Source organism: Fundulus heteroclitus, chromosome 21 (genome assembly GCF_011125445.2).
Source record: "Fundulus heteroclitus isolate FHET01 chromosome 21, MU-UCD_Fhet_4.1, whole genome shotgun sequence".
Taxonomy (NCBI): domain Eukaryota; kingdom Metazoa; phylum Chordata; class Actinopteri; order Cyprinodontiformes; family Fundulidae; genus Fundulus; species Fundulus heteroclitus.
The window spans coordinates 24,686,276-24,712,307 of record NC_046381.1 but is presented as its reverse complement, the minus strand read 5'-3'; the positions used below and the strand labels follow the sequence as shown (position 1 = coordinate 24,712,307).

The window sequence follows — 26,032 nt, the reverse complement described above, 5'->3', positions numbered from 1 at the left end:
TCCTTGGGACAAGGACTAAAGGTGATGTCATTGACTTCAGCCTGATCCAGTTTTGAGTTTTACTTTGTCAGAGACAAAGTTTGATTTATTTTTTATCCTTTTGTTTCTTTTATGTTTGTCATGTTAGAGGGAACACTGTAGTTAAAATGTTTGTGACTGTTTTGCTGTAATTTCTTTTCAACCTATGGAGCGTTTCTTTGGCAAAAAATGCTGGCAGAATTCATTCTGTTTGCAGGCGTGAGGACTGGAGGATGGACTCTTGATGAGAAGGAGAATGTTGGGCTGCTGAATTTAGACATTGGACTGGAAAAGGACATTGAAGGACTATGACTGAGGCATCGGACAACCTTCGACAACAAACAGATGAGTTCTGCAGACACGACTTCATGCATTTCACTTCAGATTTTCTTGTACACAATTAAAACAAAACACACATTACGAAACACATTAGGATTATGTAAAGGTGGAAAACTTTTAAAGAAGTAACTTGATGGAATCATAGAGCAACTTAATAAATTAAGTGGGTATTATATCAACAGTTAAATAAATAAATGAATTAATTAGTTTTCACTATATAAGTAGAGTAATGTGAACTTTTAAATAGCATTTAATTTAATGAACATCTTAGTGTAAGCTGATTTCTGCTACTCTGGCAGGCATCAATAAAACGCAAAGAAAGGTTACTGGCTAAAATGGGTAATGTTGCAATAAAATTAGCATAATGACACATCCTACTAACTAACATGGGTAAATTTAGGATTAAAGCATCAGGGTACAATGGTTACAATATTTATGGAAATTTAATATCTTTCAACTAGAACACAAATAACTCAAAAGTCTTTTTAACCAGTTAACCCGTTAACCTGAGGGCTTTTAGATCAGGATAATTTAATGGTTATCATCTTACATACAGAAAATAAGTAATATTATTTTAATTAGATTAGATTATGGGGACATTTTGGATCTGGTCAGGATGGTTGGGGGGCTGTGATGATAAAAGGGTAACAGCTTGAAGGTGATATCAATGAATGAAGGTTTTCTCTGAGGAACATCAAAGCAGCAAATACATCCCACATTGGAACTCCTGTTGTGTAAAGAACATCTTGAACGGGACATAAGGGGAGATCCTTACAATGAGAGACGTTCCACACAGGGGGTGTGGAGACCCCTGGGGCATGGCACCCAGGATGAGCTGCTGTGGTTTGAACCTGTTGTAAACTTGACACAGCTGGTGGAACCAGGTTGGAACCAAGGGAGACTATGACGTTGTCCCACAGGTTACCTGACACCTAACACTGACTGTAAAGGGTTCTGGGTTTTCAGGGTTGCTGAAAACAGAAATCTTCGGAGAACCTCAACCCTTCCTGACCAGGCACTCAGAATACATAGATCATAGATCAGATTGCAGACGCCTAGACAAATAGGAACGCAGAGATGCGTTCATCCAAGAACTTCTTAATCAAAGTCCTTAATCCTCAGTTTAAGAAGATAAATAAATAAATAAATAATCACAATGTACACAATGTAAGGTTTACTTTATTTTAGGATTAATTTGGGAACTAATTCTGATTTGCTTAAGTAGCTTTGGTTGTTCAACAATGTTAGAACATTTTCAAAAAACTCCTGTTCTCTCCTGCTCTCTGCTTTGTTTTGTGTTGTAGAACCTTGGCATCCTTGAACAGTAACAGCATGGTATAAATATTTTGTCTTTTCTGTGCAGAACAGCACCTCACTTAAAAAAAAGAAGTAGAGAGAGAGGGAAAAGCTTTCACATGGAAAGGCTTTCTTTTTCTCAGTTGGGTTTTCAAAATAAATGGGAAATGACATGAAACAAATATGTTGATTAAATTATGTTGCAGAGAACTTCAACTGTCAGACAACAACAGTTAAGACACACATTAAAAGCATTCTGTTAAGCATTATTATGAATTTACTGCATATGCATTTGAACTTAAAGATTACTATTTTAATTAATAATTAAATTACAGAATTCTGAAAGCTAAATAATTGTGCACAGAAATATCTTGAAAGTGAAAGTGCTTGGAGGATGTTTTAATAAATGACACATGAAAGGGGTTTTGATAAGAACACTAATTACACCTTGTTTCTGTTCTCCAGTGGAAACAAGGACTCGTGTCTGCAGACCATCTTCACAAAGTGTTTTATTAGAGAGAAATGCAAAATAAAATGCTCAGTGCCCATCCAGAACTGAACGCTTATTACCATCCAGCTCAATCGTCCAGCCTGCGAGGGGGAAACAAGAAGAGGACTGGGGATGAAGAAGCCACAGAACTCTGATTCTTTATTCTTCAACGGGAGGAGTAACCTGAAGAGACCCTAAGCGCGATTAGATTATTTTCTGCCTTGTGCCTGAATGGCCTGAAGGCTTTCTTAACTTTGCGTTCTTGACGTTTAGAACTCTTCTCATATTCTGTTGCTGTTTGTTTAACTGCTCTGTTCCACTGACTCACATGTTTGATTTTTTTGTGTTATGAGATCTACACTTTAATATTACATCATGTTGATTAATATGGTTTTATGGTAAAAAAATGGAAACTGTTTGCTTCAGACACACAGACACACAAGGATCTATGGTTATGCACCCTTTTGATTTGATATAGGAAGAACCAGGATCGGATTGGCTCTAAAGATCCTTTAATATTAGCTGGTAATGATAACACTTAGATTCAATACAGGGTTTTCAGGCTCAGATTGGCCGAGAGCAGATCTCCCTGGGAGGGGGCCTTGCAGTTTTTACTACCCCCTAGGGGTAGCTTTTTCTGTTGTTCCCCTGCCCGCACTGAACCTCTCCTGCCTTTGCTCCTGGTGGTGTAAGTTTGGAGTGGTGGATTATTGTCCATCGTAGGGGTGAGTCGAGAAAGGAGTAGGAGGGTATTCAGGGTGGGTCAGAGTAGACGGATTCGACCTTGGTTACTGAACAGGTTTAGCTTACCATAGTCTAATGTAATTTTAAAATAATGTGCGCATAGGTACCTAAAACAGGCCTTACCTAATTAGATGAATCCTAAATTGTAGATCAAAGCTAAACCTTTGATCTTGTGTGTTAAAGCTCTATGAAGCATTCATGTTGATCTGTATTAAAAGTTCCAGCACTACCCGGTTCCAACACGGGAACCTTTTGGGTCCCACTTTACGAGTTTACAGAAATGGTTCCTCTGTGCTTTGTTCACATTTTCAAGTGATGGGTCATCTTGTTTTGTCTTGATGCTGACGACGCCATCATCAAAAAAAAAAAAAAAAAAAGAGAGGAATGTTATAAGAATTATTATTCTGAAGTCACTATGGCCTCACACCACTCGGACAGAGGAGGCCTGGAGACCTGATGTCTGTGTATAAGATCCACTGTTTGCTGATTGCAAGGCCAAATGCTGCAGCTGCTGAGGGATACTGATTGTTTACGATAGACTGTCTTTGTTTTGTCTCATGGGAAGGCCACGGTGCAGTATTAGGGGAAGCCCGAAAAGCGAGGCAGGCAGAGACAGGGCAGACAGAGACTGCAGCGGGACCGTGGGGTGCGATTACTTTCCAACTATGTGAATCTCTGCTCTGTTTCTCAATAAAAGTGCTGGAACGTTATACCACCGTCTCGTCATTTAGTAAAGATGGGAACTCAGTTACTATTGTTTAATATTCCACCCGAAACTCCCATGTGAAACTCCATTGATTTTCTATGGAGGTACGGTGAAAAATCACACCTGACATTCCCAAGCGACACATGTTTTCACATCGTCGCTACTCCTAAACCATTTTATGTACAGGCCTGAGACTTTCACACGTTCATGTTCAGACCCAACTGTTACGATTTTGCCGCAGGAACGATTTGTTCGGGAGTAATGTTTTGGGAAAATGCTAAAACAGGATCAGACTTCCATCCCCCCAAATGAGGCACTTTTCTACATCATCGCTATTCCTAAACCGTTTGATGTAGAGGCATGAGACTTTTACACATGAATGTCCAGACCCTTCTGGCACTCACAAAAAAGGAATTTTGTCGATAACTGTTACGGTTTTGCCACAGGAACAATTTGTTCGGGAGTAGTGTTTTGGGAAAATGCTAAAACAGGATCAGACTTCCATCCCCCCGAATGAGGCACTTTTCTACATTGTCGCTACTCCTAAACCGTTTTATGTACAGGCATGAGACTTTCACACATGAATGTCCCGACCCTTCTGGCACTCACAATAAAGGAATTTTGTCTATAACTGTTATGGTTTTTCCACAGGAACAATTTGTTCGGGAGAAGCGAATGTGCAAAATCCTTAAAACGCTTTGGAGCTTCATTCTTCCACATCATCCACTTTTTTACATCATCGCTGTGCCTGCACCGATTTTTGTACAAATATAAAAATGAGCTCCATAGTCCTCAAAAGCCTGCTGATACTCACAGTGAAAGAATTTTTTTGATATCTCTTATACTTTTTCAGCTACAGCGATTTGTTCGGGACCGTTTTTAGAGGATTTCTGAAATTCCATAAAAATCCCCTTTATATCATAATGTTTTACATCTAAATTAAAATATTTCTAGCAAAAACTGATAGTTTGTCCTTTTCTCCCATCCGTTGCGAAATAAACGCTGAAAGAATTACGTCTCTACCATTTACGGATCAGGAGATATAAAGTGTTGTGCGAGGCAAAGTTCTCCATTATAATCCAATGTGACTTATTTTGAGCAAAGTGTCTGAACTTCAGTAGACTGGCCCGCTGCAGGTGTGAGCGAGTTTCCATGACAACGACGGAACTCTGAGGGCCAGAGGGACATACTGCATTGGGATAGAATGGCAACTTTCCACATCCACTGCAGTGGCTGTGATTAATGTAGAAATCTGAAATTCGCACAGTCACTTCCTCTTAACATTTTAAAATTTTCAAGTGCCATGTGTCACTTTTCTGGCCCATTTTGGATTTCACATGCTTTCCTATTGGGCCTTTGCTTCCAACAGGACCTGGCATGATGCCCAGACACGACCCAATTGGCCAATACAGCATCACCCACCTGTGGTAAATGGCGCTACTGACCATTTTGGTCAAATGCTGAGTTCTGGGCCCAGATGTGGTGAGGCTGAGTTGCTAAAGAGGCCATCTGACCCATGAACTTTGGTCATGTTTGGTGACATTAATTCAATTCAATTCAATTTTATTTATATAGCGCCAAATCATGAAACATGTCATCTCAAGGCACTCTACAAAGTCAAGTTCAATCATATTATACAGATTGGGTCAGATTATACAGATTGGTCAAAAATGTCCTATATAAGGAAACCAGTTGATTGCATCAAAGTCCCGACAAGCAGCATTCACTCCTGGGGAACCGTAGAGCCACAGGAAGAGTCATCTGCATTGTACATGGCTTTGCTGCAATCCCTCATACTGAGCAAGCATGAAGCGACAGTGGGAAGAAAAACCACCCATTAACGGGAAGGAAAAACCTCCGGCAGAACCGGGCTCAGTATGAACGGTCATCTGCCTCGACCGACTGGGGTTACAGAAGACAGAACAGAGACACAACAAGAGAAACAAAAAAGCACAGAAGCACACATTGATCTAGTAATCTGTTCTACATTAGATGGTAGTAGCGGGTGAGCCATCTTCTCTGGATGATGTCACAGTTAACAGAACGCCAGACCAGGTGTACCTACTATGAAGAGAAAAGAGAGAGAACAGAAAGTTAAAGCAGAAATGACAACACATAATGCATAATTGAAGAACAGTAGAACTCAATAGAGTGAGAAAATTAGATCCTGATATACTCCAGTAGCCTAAGCCTATAGCAGTAAAACTATAAAGGTAGCTGAGAGTAACATGAGCCACTAGTTATAATTTTTGTCAAAAAGAAAAGTTTTAAGCCTAGTCTTAAAAGTAGACAGGGTGTCTGCCTCACGGACCAAAACTGGGAGTTGGTTCCACAGGAGAGGAGCCTGATAGCTAAAGGATCTGCCTCCCATTCTAATTTTAGAGACTCTAGGAACCACCAGCAGACCTGCAGTCTGAGAGCGAAGTGCTCTGTTAGGAACATACGAGGTAATCAGAGCTCTGATATATGATGGAGTTTGATTATTAAGGGCTTTATACGTTAGAAGAAGAATTTTAAATTCTATTCTTGATTTAACAGGAAGCCAATGAAGGGAAGCTAAAATTGGAGAAATATGATCCCTCTTGTTGATTTTCATCAGAGCTCTTGCTGCAGCATTTTGGATCAGCTGAAGGCTTTGAACTGCATTTTGTGGACTTCCTGATAGTAAAGAATTACAATAGTCCAGCCTTGAAGTAACAAATGCATGGACCAGTTTTTCAGCATCACTCCTAGACAGAATGTTTCTAATTTTGGCGATATTCCGGAGGTGAAAAAAGGAAACTCTGGAAACCTGTTTAATATGGGATTTAAATGACATGTCTTGGTCAAAAATAACACCAAGATTTTTTACTTTATTACCAGAGGCCAGGTTAATGCCACCCAGATTAAGTGATTGGTTAAGAAGTTTATTTTTTGAGGACTCTGGCCCAAAGATTAAAACTTCGGTCTTGTCAGAATTTAGATGCAGGAAATTTAAAGTCATCCAGCTTTTGATGTCATCAAGACATGACTGCAGTCGAAGTAATTGATTGGATTCATCAGGATTTATGGATAAATATAGCTGAGTATCATCAGCATAACAGTGGAAATTAATCCCATGCTGTCTGATAATTTTGCCTATCGGAAGCATATATATAGTAAAGAGAATTGGTCCAAGGACTGAACCCTGTGGTACTCCACAGGTGACCCTAGAGTTTGAGGAAGATTTATTATTAACATGAACAAATTGGAATCTGTCTGACAGATACGATTTAAACCAGCCTAATGCTTTTCCCTTAATCCCTACAGTATGCTCAAGTCTTTGTAGGAGAATATTGTGATCAACTGTATCAAACGCAGCACTGAGATCTAACAGGACAAGTATAGACACAAGTCCATTATCTGAGGCCATGAGAATATCATTAGTGACCTTCACCAGAGCTGTTTCAGTGCTATGATGAGCTCTGAAGCCTGACTGAAACTCCTCAAGTAGGTCATTACTTTGTAAATGTTCACAAAGTTGATTAGCAACTACTTTCTCAAGAATTTTAGATAAGAAAAGAGGATTAGATATAGGTCTGTAATTTACCAACTCATCTTGATCAAGAGAAGGTTTCTTAAGTAAAGGTTTAATAACAGCTACTTTCAAAACCTGTGGTACATATCCATTTACTAAGGATAGATTAATCATGTCTAAAATAGTGCCACTGATCAAAGGGAATATGTCCTTAAACAACTTGGTTGGGATTGGGTCTAACATACAGGTAGAAGGTTTAGATGAAGCTAAAATTTTAGATAGCTCAGAAAGCTCTACTGCTTCTAAACAGTTCAAACACTGTGCAGATTCTAAAGATTCCTCCAATGCTGCCTCACTTACTGAGGACGAGGTAATCATGTTTGGGAGGATGCCAATTATTTTATTTTTAATGGCATCAATTTTATTTATGAAGAATCCCATAAAATCATTACTACTAAGAGCTAAGGGAATGGATGGATCAACAGAGCTGTGGCTCTGGGTAAGTTTGGCAACTGTACTAAAGAGAAATCTAGGATTATTTTTATTCTCTTCAATTAATGATGAAAAATATGTTGCTCTAACTCTGCGAAGGGTCTTGTTATACAACAATAGACTGTTCTTCCAGATTAGGTAGGATTCCTCTTGGTGTGTAGAGCGCCATTTTCTCTCCAATTTCCTAACATTGTGCTTCAAGGAACGCAGCTCTGAATTAAACCAAGGAGCCAGCTTCCTGTGAATAATCACCTTCTTTTTCAAGGGAGCTACATTGTCTAATGCAGAACGCAATGAGGAAGTCACATTGTTAGCAAAGGTATCGGTTTGTGAATGGGAAGAAACAGCAATGCTGCCATCTACAGGGCATTTCTGCAATACTGAGGATATTAAAAAGGGGACAGACTCTTTAAGTTTTGATACAGCATTATCCGATAAAAATCTACTATAATGGAACCCTCTTTTGGGGGTGGAGAACTCAGTTAGATTAAACTCAAATGTTATTAAAAAATGATCAGACAGGACAGGGTTGTGAGAGAATACTGTTAATTCTTCACAATCAATGCCATATGTCAGAACAAGGTCTAAAGTATGGAGCCCGAGAGTGCGTCGGTTCATGCACATTTTGAGCAAAACCAATTGAATCTAGGATAGTTTTAAAGGCTACACTAAGGTTATCACATTCAGTGTCAACATGGATGTTAAAATCACCCACTATAATAACCTTATCAGTATTTAACACCAAATCAGATAAGAAATCTGACAACTCATCCAAAAACTGAGTGTAAGGGCCTGGTGGACGATACAAAACAACAAACAGAAGAGGTTTTATTGCTTTGCAGTTTGGATGAGGGAAACTGAGGGTTAAATGTTCAAAAGAACTGTAATTATTAGTTGGCCTGGGACTAATTAATAAATCAGACTGAAAGATAGTTGCCACTCCTCCTCCTCTTCCCACAGATCTGGGAATGTGGAAATTTGAATAACTGGAGGGGGTTGACTCATTTATACTAACGTAGTCCTCTTGTAGCCAGGTTTCTGTGAGACAAAGCAAATCAATCTGATTATCAGAAATCAATTCATTAACTAACAAAGTCTTTGGAGGGAGAGACCTTATATTTAATAGACCACATTTTATTGTTTTATTTTTAGGTTCAAGGTGAACCGTATTGATTTTTAGTAGGTTTTTATGATTTGTTCCTTTTAGATCAGTTTTTGATCTGTTAAGTTTTGGCCGTGGGAAAGACACCGTCTCAATAGGATAATGGGTGGGTAACAGTACAGAATATGCAGAGAGGTGTGTTAAACTACGGCTCTGCTTCCTGGTCTGGACCCTGGGTTGTCAGCATTTAGGAGAACTAATAAATCCGGCCAGATTCCTAGAAAGAAGAGCTGCACCCTCCAAAGTAGGATGGATGCCGTCTCTCCGGATCAGACCAGGTTTTCCCCAGAAAGTTCTCCAGTTATCAATATAGCCCACGTCGTTTTCTGGACACCACCTAGACAACCAGCGGTTGAATGATGACATGCGGCTAAACATGTCATCACTGGTCAGATCAGGCAGGGGACCAGAGAAAATTACAGAGTCCGACATAGTTTTAGCAAACTCACAAACCGAAGCAACACCAACTTTGGTGACCTCTGATCGGCGTGACCGGGTGTCATTACCGCCAGCGTGAATAACAATTTTGCGGTATTTACGCTTATCCTTAGCCAGTAGTTTTAGGTAGGATTCTATGTCGCCTGTTCTGGCCCCTGGTAGGCATTTAACTATGGTCCCTGGTTTCTTTAGTGCCACATTTCTCATTATGGAGCTGCCAATAATTAAGGTCGGCTCCTCGGCGAGATTGTCGCTCAGAGGGGAAAATTTATTAGAAACGCAGATGGGTTGGTGGTGATCTGGGGTCTGTAATCTAGAGCTATGCTTCCTACGAACTGTCACCCAGCCAGCCTGGTTACCCGGCTGCTCGGGTGCTACTGCTTTAGGTTCGCTACGTGAAGTTACTCTATGCGGCTCCGCGCTAGCAAAAGAGCGGCTATCAGCTGTTTTTTCAACAGCACGGAGCCGGGTCTCCAATTCTGACACCCTCGCCTCCAAAGCTACAAAAACACTACATTTATTACATGTACCATCATCACTAAAGGAGGCAGAGGAATAACTGAACATCTGAAGCCTCCCAGAGCTACCAGAAGTAGCTCTGGGAAGCTCGTACAAACTTCTGCTTAGCCGGGGTTGTTCTGCTTTTACAGACAAATAGAGGGCTACAGCTGTGAGGAGTCTCCATGACAACGCTGCTAGCCAGAGGCTTCTAGGAGGTCCATTGACTTAACATGGCACATGCGGGTGCTATGAAGACCGTAGGAAGCTGATATTTGCAGTGTTACTTCCCGTTAGTATTTTTGACGGTACCACGAGGCAGGCGCCTTGCTAAATTTCTTCAGAAATTTTTTAGTTGTACTTTTTAAAATATTTGTACTGTTTTGTGCGTATTTTGCTCCCATTGAAATCAATGCAAATTCCTTCAGTTTCTCCAAATTTTTCACATTCTTTCAAATTCCTTCAAATTCTTCTGATTCTTCTTATTGTTATTATTGTTCAAATTGTTTCAAATTTTTCAATTTTTAAAAAAATTTTCAAATACTTCAAATTGTTCAAATCTTTCAAATTCTGATAAACTGATATTACTACTACTACTATAACCGATACTACTCCTACTACTACTGATACTACTACTACTACTACTACTACTGATACTACTACTACTACTACTAATGATACTACTGCTGCTACTGATACTACTACTGATATTACAACAACTACTACTGATACTACTACTATTACTCCTACTAATACAACAACTACTAGTAGTAGTACTACTACTGATACTACTACTACTACTACAAATTCCCTCAAATTCTTCACATTTTTCATATTCCTTCAAATTCTTCTTATAATTTAAATTGTTCAAATGGTTCAAATTGTTCAAATGGTTCAAATTTTTCAAATTCTTCAAATTTTTTCACATTTTTCAAATACTTCAAATTCTTCAAGTCTTTCAAATTCCTCGATTTCCTTCAAATTCTTCTGATACAACTGATACTACTCCTACTACTACTGATACTACTACTACTACTACTACTGATACTACTACTACTACTGATACTACTACTTTTACTACTGCTAATACAACTACTACTACTAGTAGCACTGCTGATACTACTACTACTACTACTACTACAAATTCCGTCAAATTCTTCGAATTCCTTCAAATTCTTCTGATACAACTGATATTACTACTACTACTACTACTACTACTAACTGATATTACTACTACTACTATAACTGATACTACTCCTACTACTACTGATACTACTACTGCTACTACTACTACTACTACTACTAATGATACTACTGCTACTACTGATACTATTACTGATACTACTACTGATATTACAACAACTACTACTGATACTACTACTATTACTCCTACTAATACAACAACTACTATTAGTAGTACTACTGATACTACTACTACTACTACAAATTCCCTCAAATTCTTCACATTTTTCATGTTCCTTCAAATTCTTTCAAATTCTTCTTATAATTTAAATTGTTCAAATTGTTCAAATGGTTCAAATGGTTCAAATGTTTCAATTTTTTTCAAATTTTTCAAATACTTCAAATTCTTCAAATCTTTCAAATTCTTCGATTTCCTTCAAATTCCTCTGATACAACTGATTAACTACTACTACTACTACTACTACTACTACAACCGATACTACTCCTACTACTACTGATATTACTACTACTACTACTACTACTACTGATACTACTACTACTACTACTACTAATCATACTACTGCTGCTACTGCTACTACTACTGATACTACTACTACTACTGATACTACTACTTTTACTACTACTAATACAACTACTACTACTAGTAGCACTACTGATACTACTACTACTACTACTACTACTACTACTACTACTACTACAAATTCCGTCAAATTCTTCAAATTCCTTCAAATTCTTTAAAAACTGCTACTACTACTACTACTGATTGTACTACTACTACTGATACTACTAGAACTACTTCTACTGATATTACTACTACTACTACTACTACTACTGATACTACTACTACTACAAATTACTTCAAATTGTTCAATTTTTTTTAAATTCTTCAATGTTTTTCAGCTATTTCTTCTCTTCTGCATGGATCCTCAAATCATTCTGCAGATTAGCATTCTCACTCGCTGTTACGCAGGAACAGCTTTTTCTAGTTGTTTTCCTGTTTTCTTTTATTATTATTATTCCGTCGTTATCTAACTACTTCAACCAATTTCAACAATTTTAGTGTCAAAACGTTCGGCTCTTTCAAACTGTTCAGGTAATCCAAACTCTTCAAAGGCTTCAGATGTTAGCCATGTTTGTATGTCTACTGTTTAGTACAGTGGTTAAGATGCCTGCCTTTCACTCTGAGGTGCTGGGTTGAAATCCCTTTTATGGCAATCATTTATTTTCAACCAATTTCAACAATTTTGGTATCAAAATGTTCGGCTCGTTTCCAGCATTACTGCTAACTTTTACACTTTTAAAAATATTTCACTTTTTGTGCGATTTGTTTGGCTGCTCCCATTGAAATCAATGCAAATTGCTTCAAATTCCTTCAAATGCCTCACATTCTTCAAATTCTTCCAATTCTTGTAATTGTTCTTAATCTTCAAATTTTTCAAATTCCTTCAAATTTTCTGAAATTCTTCAAATTTTTCAAAATTCTTCAAATGTTTTCAAATTCTACAAATTTCTTCAAAATTTTCTAATTTCTTAAAATGTTTCAAATTTCATCAAAATTTTCAAATTCTTCAAATTTTTCAAATTTCTAAATTTTTTTCAAATTCCTTCAATTTTTTTCTAAGTCTTCAAATTCCTTCAAATTCTTCTATTTCTTTCAATTTTTCAAATTCTTCAAATCCCTTCAAATTTAAAAATTTTTTTTTCAAATTCTTCAAATCTGATTTCAATGTTTTCTGCATCTTCTGCTCAATCATTCTGCAGATTAACATTCTCACTCGCTGATACGCAGGAACAGCTTTTTCTAGTTATCTTTGTCACTTTATACATTTCGTATTAAATCATACTGTATATTCTTCAGTGATGGTATCGAGGCATCGGTTGTTTGTACCTGTAACACTTTATTGGTTGTTTTTTCTGTTCTTTTTATATTTCTTTGCAGGTGTAGAAGTGAACTCAGAGGATGTTATATTGCACTCTCCTTTTCCGCTCTTTTTTCACCTTTTAGCATTTTGTCTCATCTTTTTCTCTTCTATCTTCCCGTTTTTGTGTCCATTAAACATGAAATAGTCCCAGAATAAAATCTAAGAAAGCTTCTTCTTGATAAATCAAGCGGAGCACTATGGCGAAAGCAGTAATGCTCCACTTGAGAAAGTGATCTGTTGGGCTTTTTTTGGCATTAAGACAACAGTTCTTAATGCTACACTGCCAAACAGGACACGTAAAAAAAAAATTGCAAAACCCAATAACCTCAGAGAGTTCTGCTGAATGTTCCTTCTTTCCCCAAATGGATTCAATGGGAGCAGTCCCAGATTGCAAGCAGTTCAGTAGATTTTTTTTTTTTTATCCATGCCTAGAAAGAATGCGGCAGGAGCTCTCAAATCAAATTTCAGGAGTTGGCAAACAAATCATGTCAGGTATTGAGGCTTGCAACCCACTGTCAGAATCCTTTCTCTCAGAGGATAAAATCAACTTGTTGGCAAAACATTACAACATAGTCTAAATGCCAGAAAAACATCTTGTTGCCAAAGGTTTTCTGAAGAGAAGAATGGGGAAAGATGTCATCACAGACATGGCTACAGTCTTCAAGCTTCTTGATGTTGCTATGTTCCCGTCGACCCTATACATGCAGTGCTATAAGCTGCACTGACCATTCCTGTCAGCAGCTGCTGTGTGGAGCGTTGTTTCAGTGTTCTACGTCGTCTCCATATATGGTTAAGAAGAACTATAGGACAACAAAGGCTCAATGATTTGGCTGTAATGACCATTGAAAAGGAGTACTTGAACAATATCAATCCAGAAAAAATAGAGATTTGCGCATTTGAAGCCACACCTGCATGACCTCATTTTGCTATCTTGAAGAAGCTGGTTCCCGGTCACGTGCAGGCTCTGTGATAGAGTGAAGACCTAACACTCCTTAGACAAACCTCATACGCAGGTTGCACCTAATTAGTTTTGTTTGGGTTAATTTCTTATTTAATCTTGGTTAAGATCTTATTTAGCTCTTTTGCTCTCTTAGTTTAGAACTGAATCAGTGTTTTTTTTTTTTTTAGCTTAATCGATGTTGCTATGTTTAAGGTTTGTTGTGCTGCTAACTGCTAATTTATTGCTTTTTTTCTTATAATTCTGCCCAGATGGAGTCCTGGTTCAGTGATGGGTTCTAACTGGTTTTAATGCAGCTCTATAGTTCTTTATACACAGTGTCTTATTTTTCGTGTTTCCGGGTCCTGCAACTACAGTAATAAACTTTTCCTGCATAAGACATCCAGACTCAGGCCAGGCAACTAATTATTTCCCTTAAGAAGGGTATCAAAATTGTAGGAACATAGTAATTACACAGAAAACACAAATTACATAAAGTTATTTTATCTATTCTATCAAATGTACAGCGGACAATTTTTCCAGAAGGTAAGATACGGCCAAGTCCCTTTTTGAATAACTGCACAAGACATCTTACCTGCTTTTCCACTCTTCAGGGGGATCGTGTGAAATAATCTCCCAAATCCGCTGTGGTCTTATGTCTTTCTACTGAGGCCTTCCTCTTCTTCTCATCAGACAGTTTGCTTCTTGCTACTCTCGGTCATGTTCAAAATATACGGAGAGACCAGCTTTGTCTCAATGAATGGGTAACACCGAAGCTAACTGGATACATAAACACAAGAATTGCGCAGCAATAAGAAACTAGCGAGGAAAGAGCACACATTGATGTTACGTGAGCACAATAATTGAGATGTGGGACAACCAATAATAAGGTAATCCCCCAGAACTCAAAAGCAGAAAAAAAAAGATTGTTCGCTATACCTTTAAATAATTCTTAGTTTGGATTCCCATTCCATTTTTGGGTTTGTTTTAGGACAGGAGAGAGTGGCACAGCAAAAGGTTGGTTATTTGTTTACAAAATCATTTCAAAAGGCTTTTGCTGGAGAAAAAAAAAGCAGACATAAGACACTTGGACTAGACCAATCAGATTTAAAAATCCAGCCGCAGCCGCAGCCAGAATCAGTAGATGGCTTATACATTTTATATTTTTATATATTAGGTGATGTGTTATGATTAGTTACTCAGTACTTGAGAAGCTGTCAACTGAATTTTTTTTTTTTTTACTCCAGTAATTTTCTTGGTTGGTGACTTTTTACTTTTGAGTAAAAATATGTTCATGTAGTGCCACTCTGACTTGAGTAAATGTTTTGGCTACTCCATCCACCTCTGATCATGAGGCAACTGCGTTACCATCTTACCATTGTGTAAGGTTCAGAGCAACCTGAATGAGAATTTATTGAAATATCTTCCTGTAATCTTCCTATGGTCCTTTTACTATTCAGTGCTCCTACAGACAACAACAGAATGCTGCCACCACCATCACCGTGCTTGATGGCAGGGACAGCCCTAATCAGGTAATGAACAGTGGCAGTTTTTCTTCAGACATCACCCTAGTACTTCTGATAAAAAAGTTGTTTGGGTTTCAGAGCACAGCTTTTTGTTTTTCCTGCTTTGACAATCCCAAAGTCTGTTTTGGTATAATTCAAAAGTGCTGCCATGTTTATCTGGCCATACAAACACAAAGACGATTAGTGGAGTGCATTACTGATAGTGAATCTTCAGGAACACAGAAGATCTGCTCAGGAAACCTCTGGATTCTTGATCACCTCACCGTCCAATCAAACTGAGTTAGGAGATCCTCCGATCTCCTAACTCAGTTTGATTGGACGGTGAGGTGATCTTGTGAGGTGATCAAGAATCACCTCACAAGAAGCCACCGATTTTCAAAGGCTTCTTGTGATTCTGAATGTCTGATAATTCTAAATAATAGACTTTATCATAAAGGCTTTGTGCTGTTTTTTTATGCTGCAGACTATCGGTCCTTAGAGGCCCACAGACGAGCCTGTCTTTACCGGCTGGTTTCTGTTCTGATGTGCAATGTTACCTGTGAGCCCTTTTATAAACAAGTGTTCCATTCTAAATCATGTTCAACCATCTCAATGTAGCACCACCTGCTACGATCTGTCTTTTATGAGTTTCATAACAAAGGGTGGGAATATTTATTAAATATTTATGTTAAAAGAAAATACAAAAAAGCTTGAAAACATGTTTTGACTTTACCAATATTTGCTACTTTGTGTATTTGAACTGGAATAAAAGTTAAGGGGTGGTAATACTTTGTTTGCAATGACAAAGCGTGTTTGAATTGCCTAAAATTTCCAGTGAATTTGCGTAAGGTTCACTGTAGTTTGGAGTATTTCCAAATATTTTCCCAGCTAAACAGCTCAAACTTTTTTTCTAGCTGTCTGCAATCCTAGCAAACATTTTTGTGCAACCAGGGAAGCACTGGCTTTTACAGGTCAAGGATGGGACTGGACAGCAGAATTGTTTAGTCTCTCGATCTGAAAATGTCCAGGAAGAAAACAAATCTGCTGAGGCTCAACACCCTGACCTCCTAACAAATAAATTGGTCAAAGACGGGCGGTTTAATGAAACTTTCTTTATTCACACAATTTTTTTTACTGCAGCTATGTTAGAAATAAACATAATTGTCAATCCTCTAGTTCCTATGATGATCTCTGGTTCATCTGTACACGCTATATAAAAAAAGACTAGCTAATACGTTGAAAAATCCAAGGGGGTTCTGAAGTGAGGAGGCTTTGACAGTTGCTGAGGGGTTTCTGCTTCATCAGTCCATTCCATCACCTCTACCCTCCTTCACCTGCACTTCAACTCTTCTTTCTTTTCTTTTTCTTCATTAAACATGAGAACAGAGGAAACCTGGCTGCTGTACTCAGAGCTCAGAAAGGAGGGTTCAACATTTGTAAAGCACTTTGACTGTACAGCTCACGCAGAACAACAGGTCATATACAGAGCGTGGAGGAAGTGTATACTGTTTGGGCACAATACAGACACAATACAATGCCATCAGACAGAAAGTACTATTAAAAAGAACATTAAGCATTTCATAGAAACAAAAAGAGAGAGTAGTTGCAAACTTGGAGTAAACAAATCAAGAATATATACAGTGAGGTAAAACACATTGGTCTTTAATTGGAGGTATTTTCTTTTTCATTAATTGACCTTTTCAGTATGTTGATTACTGAATCCTTTTCAGATATTTATCAGCTTTTTGATGTCATCTATAAAGCAGGCAATGCACTCACACAATCACATGTAACCCTGTCTTTCCAGGTGAAAGGTCAAACACGTTTTGTCAAACTGAGGCACCAAATAAAAGATGATAAAGCTTTCACCTATGCCTGGTACCACACAGGCCTAACTGCAGCCCCACTGAGCCTGAGCCCTTCACTGACCCCTGGCCCTCTAACGGCAGCCACAAGGGTAGAACGAGACAATCCCTGGCCCTGACACGGCCTGAGTCACAGTGTGTGGATGTTGCTAGACTAGACAGGCTTTTCATCTGTGAGATTCAGTGAGACCTGACTCGCCCAGTTTGCATAAAAGAGACTCGTGCTGCAGACTGCAGAGATTCACAAGTCGTGTTTGTTCATTTTGAGAAGGTTGATACATTCATGACAGCGGGAAGTCGTCACTGTGTGGTTTGAAGCTGAGGAGACGCTAGCATAGTTCATGTTGCCTCTCTGCTCAGAGCCTCAGAGCAGTCTAGAAAGCAAAGGGAAACTGCGTTCTGTATGTCTGTACGTTCCCCACTAATGCCTGTTGATGCATATTCCACACAAACCAAGGATTGTACTAGATGCACTTTGCTGCCATGTTCTGGTCAGAGATTTTCAATTTTACACACTAAATATACAACTATTGTGTGATGGTTAATTCAACAATGTTGGTCTCATTCAGAATCTGCCAGATGGAAAAAAAACACAAACATTTTACTTTTTAATAAAACAGCAAATTATTTCATATATGAAACTGCAGAGTGGGTGGTAATAAACCATTTCATCAGAGCTACAAAGAGAAACAGATTGGGATTCAGGGAAAAATAAGGCTACAGCATTTGCTAATTTATGACAAACTGATCTAAATCCCCTTAAAAGTACCACACAAATGCATGGAACAGGTCAATATTCCAGTCATGTTGTGACTGTCCCATCCAAGAGGTAAAGAGGACTTCAGCCCAACCAAATCACTGAGTCTCCAGCCTAAAGGCTAAAACGTTGTATCAAAATGGAGGTAGCAATGGTGACATCAGTCACACTGCAGATATGCCAAATATGTTTTCAACGATCTGATGCAAAAATGAAACTTTGATCAAATCAACTTCCATCACATCTCCTGTGGAAAGAGACCCACCAAATAAACCCTGTCAATCACACTGTTCTAAACAGAAACTATTTTTAAACCTTAAAAGGATAGTTCAGATCCTCTGAAGTTGAGTTTTGTGGAACGGTGAGGAGTAGTTAGCATCTCACCTGCAGTAGATTTATGACCTTAGGTAGGATGAAGAGACAGAGGTCAGGGTACTCATGGCCATAAAAACTCTCCAGAGCATCTTTCACACCAAAGGGGACTTTTACCCTCTTTAAATGACTAATTTGAAAAAAAAAAAGCCATACTAGTGTATTTTAAATGCTGCTTTATAAAATTGTAAATTAGGGTCACATTTCCACTTAGTTTTTTTTTTTTTTTTGATCCGTGGGCTCTGGTTTAAAGCTTTGTGAAATTGCATTTGTACAAACTTCTGTAAAGGAGAGCAGAAATCTGTACTGGTCTGGGGCCTTACTGGCGTTCCCTTACTAGGACAGTCCAAACCTCTCTTTTTCCAAACCTTGGTTATTGAAAGTTATCTACAGCAGGTAAAATACAAGCTACTTAGACACCCTCCACATTGCATTAGTTTAGAAAAGCAAAGCAAGTGAAGGCAGGGCTGCAGTAAGGCGTGGCCTTTTGAAGCTGGCAAATGTTGAGTCAATTCAAGAAGATGGAATGACAAGCTAGAAAGGCAATAAGGAATACAGGACAGAAAGATTCTGTAGAAAGACAACAAAAAGCTTGACAAAAACAGCTCTCTCTTTACCCTTTTTTTTTTACATTTAAGTCATCTTGGGTTTTGGAGAAAAAAAAGTTACAAGGCTGCTGGTGACTTTAAGACAAAATTAACGTTGTCATAGTAGAGGCATACCAGAGGTGTGGTTGAGTTGAGCTTGTTGTTGTTGCTAATCTCCCAGAGAATGACGTTGCAATGAAATAAACATGAAGTAGAGCCTCAGACCCTCCCAACAGCCCAGCAGGGGAAGCCATGGCTTCTTAAAGGGATACTCTGACATTGTCTTCTATTCCAATTACTGACCTCTGAAGCCAGATCAATCCGAAAGATAAATGTTTGGAGTTGGTCTTTCTCATTAAGGTTCAGTCTGCAAAAGTACTTTAAGCAGTTATATAGACATTAAACTTTTTTGCAGTATATTGGGTCTTGCCCCCGGTTTTGACTGTAGGAGCGAGCTCCATTTTACTTTTTTCAAATATTGGAATATTGTTTTCTCTTCTGTTCATTGCACAAGCTATTTACAAGACTGAACATGCCACATCTGCCACTGTGGACTATTTTCTATGTAATCAAGAACCCTTTGTTCACAAGGATGACTCATTAAATTGCATTGGGAGGTGGGTGGGGGGACGAGTTGGATATCTATTGCTTTACCAAAGTATGAGGAGGACATTACTCTCCAAAGTTTGTATCAAGAATAATGGTGTTATAATTACAATATGAACTTCATTTGTACAACTTCTACATGAGACTTTGAGGAGTTTCCTGCCCATGTGGAACCTAGAGCTACACAAGGCTAGGGCCAGAACCAGTTCCCCACTGGTTCTATAAAACACAGCATAAGAGGTTGTTTGGTTCCAGCAGCCAAAGGCCCACATCATTACATCACTAAAACCTTTTTTTCCAGATTTGTTTTTGTCTTGACGTGTCTGTCAACTGCTGGTTGCTCAAGTGCGAACCACCAGCATTGACAAGGACTCCTGGATAGATGTTAGAAGAACTGAAAGAACTGAACAAAAGTCTGGTTCTTTCTCAGCAAAAACAGAACCAGCTGTATGTTGCTAGCACCAGTATAGCACAGGAACCTGTTTGGTGGGAAATAAGACCCATTCCGTGTCTTGTTTTCAATGTTAGAGCTAAAAGGTAGGACAGTAACATAGGGAACTATTTCCAATAATATAGCTGATGGGCTAGGGTACCGGGGCATGAACAGTAAAATAAAGTAAATAAAGCTGCCAACAGCTTTTCTCTTCTTGAACAAATAGCAGGTTTTAATCTTTAACATGTGCTATTATCAGGTGCTACAATGGTTTTGAAAGGAAGTTTTTCTACAAAAAATACCCTTACTATAATATGTCCCTAAATCCCCCCCCAACCCCCCCCCCCCCCCCTTATAATTGTGGCTTAAACCCAAGAAAACTGACTCACAGAGTGCCACACTGAGTTTTGTCTGCGAGCCAATAAACCGAAGCCAGAATTTTTAACTTCAGCCCACAGAAGCTGCTGCTGACCACTGTAAGCAAATGCCAGAGCCGCTGCCAAACCAATGAACACCTCCAGGCAAAGACGAGGACTCCAGATTGGGACGTGCCGCCTCAGTGGGGTTGCTTCCCGTGCTTTTACAGACAGCTAGCGTCAGGAGGATGATGGTCGGGTGGATCGAGCAACATGGCACAAATATGATAAGATCAGGCAAGACGATAATATTTACATCAAACCACAGCTCACAAGTCCACTCAGAGAGGTGGGTGGACAATTAAGTAGCAGCACATCAATACATTATGTATCAAGGAAAACGATAATGGAGAGGGACATACACTCATGAATAACCAAACTGCCATACAGGTAAACTGCACAGTGGGACTGAAGTGCACTTTTTGCTGAACAATCAAGAGACTGGTTTGGTTGTGCAAATTACAATCTGGCAGATGGAAATAGTTGAATAGCTGATCGCTTTCTGGTCCCGATTGTAGACTTGCTTCGGAGCTGGGTATTAAAGCCAAGTGCTTCTGATGAAAGGCATCAGATGACATCAGTTTATCTGTATGGCAATGTTGGTCAGAGGCAAACAAAAGGCTGGAACTAATTCTTAAATCAGGTGCTACATATACATCTTCTGTCTTTTACATAGAACAACACTACCTTTATTATAGTAATCAATTATATATAGAGTTTTTCTTTCTTAAAAACAACAACAAAAAAGATTATAAGAGCAGAAACTGACTCTTTTGCGTTGGTCCCTTAAGGCTTGCTCAGCTGAAGTAACAATTTTTTTTTCTTCTATATATCGCAAATGTACATTCTGGTAGAAAAACACCATGCAACAAAAATGAGAAGTAATGATAAACACCTGGAAAACCTATGGCTTAGTAAATATCAGGTTGCTTTGACTGAATGTACCTCACTGCTTTTTTGTTAAGAAAAGGTCTCCAGGTTGAAGGAACTGAAATGTGAAGCCAACACAACTTACTTCTAGAGAAACACAAGTAAATGCTCACAAGTCTTTCTGAATGCCACGTCCACGCTTAGTGGCCGGGTGTTTCCAATTGCAGCAAGGCGCTGAAGAGCAGCACTCTAAGAGGAGGAGCTGGAGGATGAGCTGTTGCTGAGGTGGTCGAGTGAACCGGGAAGAAGGGGGAGTATCTAATAAAATGGCACCAGAGCGTCGGCCGGGTTTGTGGATGCTGCCATGTTTTGTGTGCTGTATGCGTTTCCTTTTGCTACCCGTCCCTACATCTGGGGTGTGCATAGTAGAAGCTCGCTGTCAGTTCAACAGGCACACGCAGACCCACACACATGCGCACAGAGAACAAGCATGCCACAGCAGCCGACATGAGAGGAGTTGGGTTTTAAAGCACTGGCACTTTCTGGTAACAGCTGGTTTGGAAGGCATGGTGGCAGCTGATTGTTGTTGGTCTTGCCGTTTATGGTTTAGCAGAGCAGAGTATAGAAAATAGACATATTTATCTACTGTATATTGCATATGTTGCAGCATGTTCACCAAAGATGAATGAGGTCACCATGTCTGGTTTAGTTTAGCAAAAAAAAAAAAAGCCCCGTGCCACCAGAAAGAAAATCCAAAAACAAAATGACACAATAAATTAAAATTAGCTGTTTGACTCCCTGATAAACATGTTGCACAGATGAAGAGGTTGAGGTGGCCAACTGATGAGACCCCAGGTCCCCATCTAATGAAATAAAGATCTACAGTAGGGCTGCAAGCATCATCACTGTTGGAATCCTGGCAGCAGAAAACTATCTGCAGCTCAGAAACAGCAAACCTTCGTATCAGCCTGTCACAACAGCAACGCCACAGGGCGAGCTATCAACTGCAACATGAGGGCTTTCTCGGTAGGCACGGGCCGGTTACTAGCATTAAAGGATACCAAAGTTTAAAAAAGTTACGGTTTCAAACACTTTCCGTCATAGCATTCCTAGGGTTCCAAGTCCTTTCAATGAGATGCTAGGGAAAGTACCAGATTGGGCAGATGCGGGCCTCAGTCTCCTTCACATGTTGCTGTGCACTGCTGGCCAGCTGTCTGTAAGGAGGCTACTGCAATTTGCTAATATTTGGAAGAAAGACAAATGTGGCTAATTGGAAACATTTCTGGTTATGGAAAACACTAATGGTCATGGTGTGGAAACTAAAGGAGAGTTAGCATGTCTTTAAGCAGCGTTTAAGCAGGCTACCTGATCAGATAGCTCAACTAACTAACCAGTTAACAACAGCTTGTCTTGTTTGTGGGACTCTATAATGGCAAAAACAGTCAACAATCTGGGCATTTGAACACTACAACTAAATTGAAAGGGACATATCATGTAAAATCCACTTTTTTAGCTGGTAAATAGATTTTGTCATATACTTTGTCTCTAGTAGTGCAGAAAAGTTAAATGTAGTATTTTTATTGTTTTTGGGTTGTATTTTTCAAGCTGCTCAGTATTCATTTATGGTTTTTGAACTAATCACCAACGTAAATTAAGTTTATGCTGCTATGGGGCTGCTAAACAAGGTCACGGACTTCCAGCTTGCCAGTCTCACAAATCCGCCGTTTTTATTTTCCGGAGCAATTTTGTAGTCTAAGCTGAGGAAAGCCAAAGTTACAAGTGGATAAGTCCCCTTTAAGCACATATTTATTGCTTATTATTGCTTATGTCTATGCATCAAATAAAAAATTATTTTAACAGTTCCTAAGGCTCAAAGGAAAGCAGTAGGGGAGCGTGATTTTTCCTTTCGTGCCCCATCTCTGTGGAACAATCTCCCTTTAGATATTAGGCACTTGTTCTTTGGAGATATTTAAAGCCAAGCTAAAGGCCCACTTGTTCACCTTATCTTATGCAGCCTGATGCAATGCCTAAACTAAATTGTTTCAACATTGGTCTTTCCTTTAGTTTTTATGTGTTTACCTATTTTTAAATTGTATTGTTGTTCTTTTGCTGAACAGTAGCTGAAAATGCCTTATAAAGCTAATATTATTTTTAAAATGAGTATAAATAAATGGAACAGGCAGTATTATGTTCTTAAAACCAATATATTAGCTAATATTAGCACCCGGAGGAAAAACTAGCTTTTCTGTTTTAAATTAAATCAGTTCATGTTATACATTTTCTGTGTTGGACTGAAATCATGGCAATTTCACTCAGGGTAGTGAGACTCTCCTGCTAGCCCATGTCTAGTTTTCAAACATGGAAATGGTAGCAGTGCTTTCTAAGCCTAAATGCTTAGGCTGCGAGATGAAAACCTACAGTGACATCACCATAGAGCTGGAGAAGATCCCATTCCAGGATCTGTCCATGTTGTCCTACGGCCCTCTGACAGCCACAGCCTCTATTGTACTGACTTAGACAACTTTATTTGTCATTTTGTATGCACAGAGTGCGTACAGAACGAAATTTCGTTGCATACAACTTGTAAATTGCAGTAAAATTAAATTACAGTATAAGGTGCAGCAGTGATTTAAAAGTAAACAATTGAAATGCCATGGTTAATATGTTTTACATCTCTGTTCCAGGCAGATACAGATTTTAGGCCTGACCTGCATATTCAGATTTTTCTTCTGTTAAGGCTATGAGACATAAAAGAGAAAATGTGCAGGAGGTTTTTTGATGGAAAAATCCAAAGCATGCATCCATAACTTTCATGTAATATTAGGATTTTCATTCAAATGAAAGGAAACGTATCACAGCACATGCTGTTAGTTGATGCATTTCTGGTTGAAATGTATTAAATGAATAGATAAAAACTGAATCTGATCCAATTGGTTACTTTTAATTGACTGAAGCCTCTCTAAATGAGCAGCTTTTCCTTCCGTATAAACCTTGATGGAAGACATCCTGAGGCTACATGATATTCCTCTGTTTCAGAATCTGCTCATGAAGTCTTCCTACTCATTTCCTCCACCAGTACAGACAGTGCTGTTTTGATGTTTCAAAGCTACATGTTGTTCCCGTCTAGTCAGTAAATTGATGCTGTGATCAAAGCTAAATTTCATCTCTCTCTCTTTTTTTTTTTGTTGGTCAGAGGGTGTATTTCATCTGTGGCCCAGCTGTCACGCTCCTTACAGGTTGATCACCTGAAGTTGTTCTAGCAAAGACCTAACACAAGATAAATTTTGCAAAAAAAGGACAGTTAATGCTGCTCACAAAATTGAAAGGGTCTTATCCTAAAAACAGGATTTCATCATAAAAACTTGCAGCCCTACTGAAGAACAATGTTCTGCTCAGAGACTGGTTGTTTACAAGGATACTTACAAAAAGAGGGAGTTGATGCAGAGATGATGTTAAAAAATATCAATGACAAGAGGCTTCCTTAAACACCTCCACCATCCCCTTCAGGCACAAACATCCTTCATCAGATAGATCCATCCAGACATCAGTGCAGCACACAAGCATGATACCAGATTCCTCCGTTGGTGAATGAAATCAGAAACAGGACAGAAAATGTCTTTAACTTCCCTTCAGAACAAAGGTTGAGGGCGATCAGATAGACTCATGATAACACAGAGGGTGTAATGCTAATGATATGGATCCCAGTCACAGGTGTATATGTGTGTGTGTTTGGGGGTTGGGTCTACATTTTGATTCCCTCCTGTTGGCTGAGCTGAGACAACGTTTTCTTGATCCGGAGAGCGGTAAGTCGAGCTGCGCCGTTGGCATACCAACACTCCCTCATGATCTTAGCCATCACCCGCAAAGCCTGCACAGAAGATAAAGACAGACATCAGCAACTCCTCCCACTGGTAACATGAGCTTCCCTTGCTTTGTTTGTAGTCACCTGTGCCTGACACACAACAAAGAATGTCAAAGTGAAGCAACACTTTGAGCTCTTTGATTCTATAAGCTTACATTGAGCTGCTGCAATGTGACTGGCTGATTTGCTATTTCTCTTCCCAATCCACTGAACAGGTGTATCTAAGTGATCCGTGAGGGTACATTTCTAATTAACAGTTCAAATTGACAGAAGCTGCATTTTTATGGAGCACTGTACTCCAGGAATAATAAGCCTGATGAGAGAAATAAATGATTTAGCCTTTCAGAGATCTTCTGTTAACACAAAGAAACGACTACCTGGCAATGAGCAGCTGTTTTTAACATCAGTGAATGTTCACATGGCAGAGGAGGTGAACCGATGACACCCAACTGGAAGGTTGCATCTTTCTCGTTTTACAATGTGTTAATTGTAACATCCAACTCGATTAAATAAAAACTAAAGTACCATAAAGAAGACTCCAGCTATTACTTTACTTTAGCTTTTAAGGGCCAGATGAAAAACAACTTTATAATATGGACTCTGTGACCCCTTAAGAATCAGTTAAAAATTTTAAACAGGCCTTTTGCTGAATTTTTATTTTAATTGTGACTTTATTGTCATTTTATCCTATTTTTTTTATCAATTTATTTTAATTGTTTTATTGGTTTTCTGTACAGTGCTTTGTGACTGTTCTGTCTCTGAAAGGCGCTTAAATGCTTTACTTACAGACTAATGTGCCAGATTTGAACAATGCTGAATGTGACATATAGTTTTGAACCAGGCACTATCCTGGTAGATCCTTGGGAGTCATGTTAGTGGTTCTTCAGTGTGTTTTATGATGGAAAAAATTCAGGCTCTGAAGCCAATGTAGATAAGGGTGACCGACAGTGTTAAGCTTGGTTGACTTTATTTTTTGTCATGCACATAATGAACATTCATGTCAATGAATGGGACATGA

General features: G+C 38.9%; 1 protein-coding gene across 1 annotated transcript in view; it reads right to left on the bottom strand.

The window, feature by feature from the left end:
* Positions 1 to 16,343: 16,343 nt before the first annotated feature.
* The window catches only part of tgfbr1b (transforming growth factor, beta receptor 1 b), an 85,144-nt gene continuing 75,455 nt past the window's right edge, over positions 16,344 to 26,032 (bottom strand). The window contains exon 9 of the mRNA XM_012854879.3: positions 16,344 to 25,020. Coding sequence (XP_012710333.1) covers positions 24,895 to 25,020 — 126 coding nt within the window. The 3' untranslated portion in view covers positions 16,344 to 24,894. The remainder of the gene's footprint in view (positions 25,021 to 26,032) is intronic.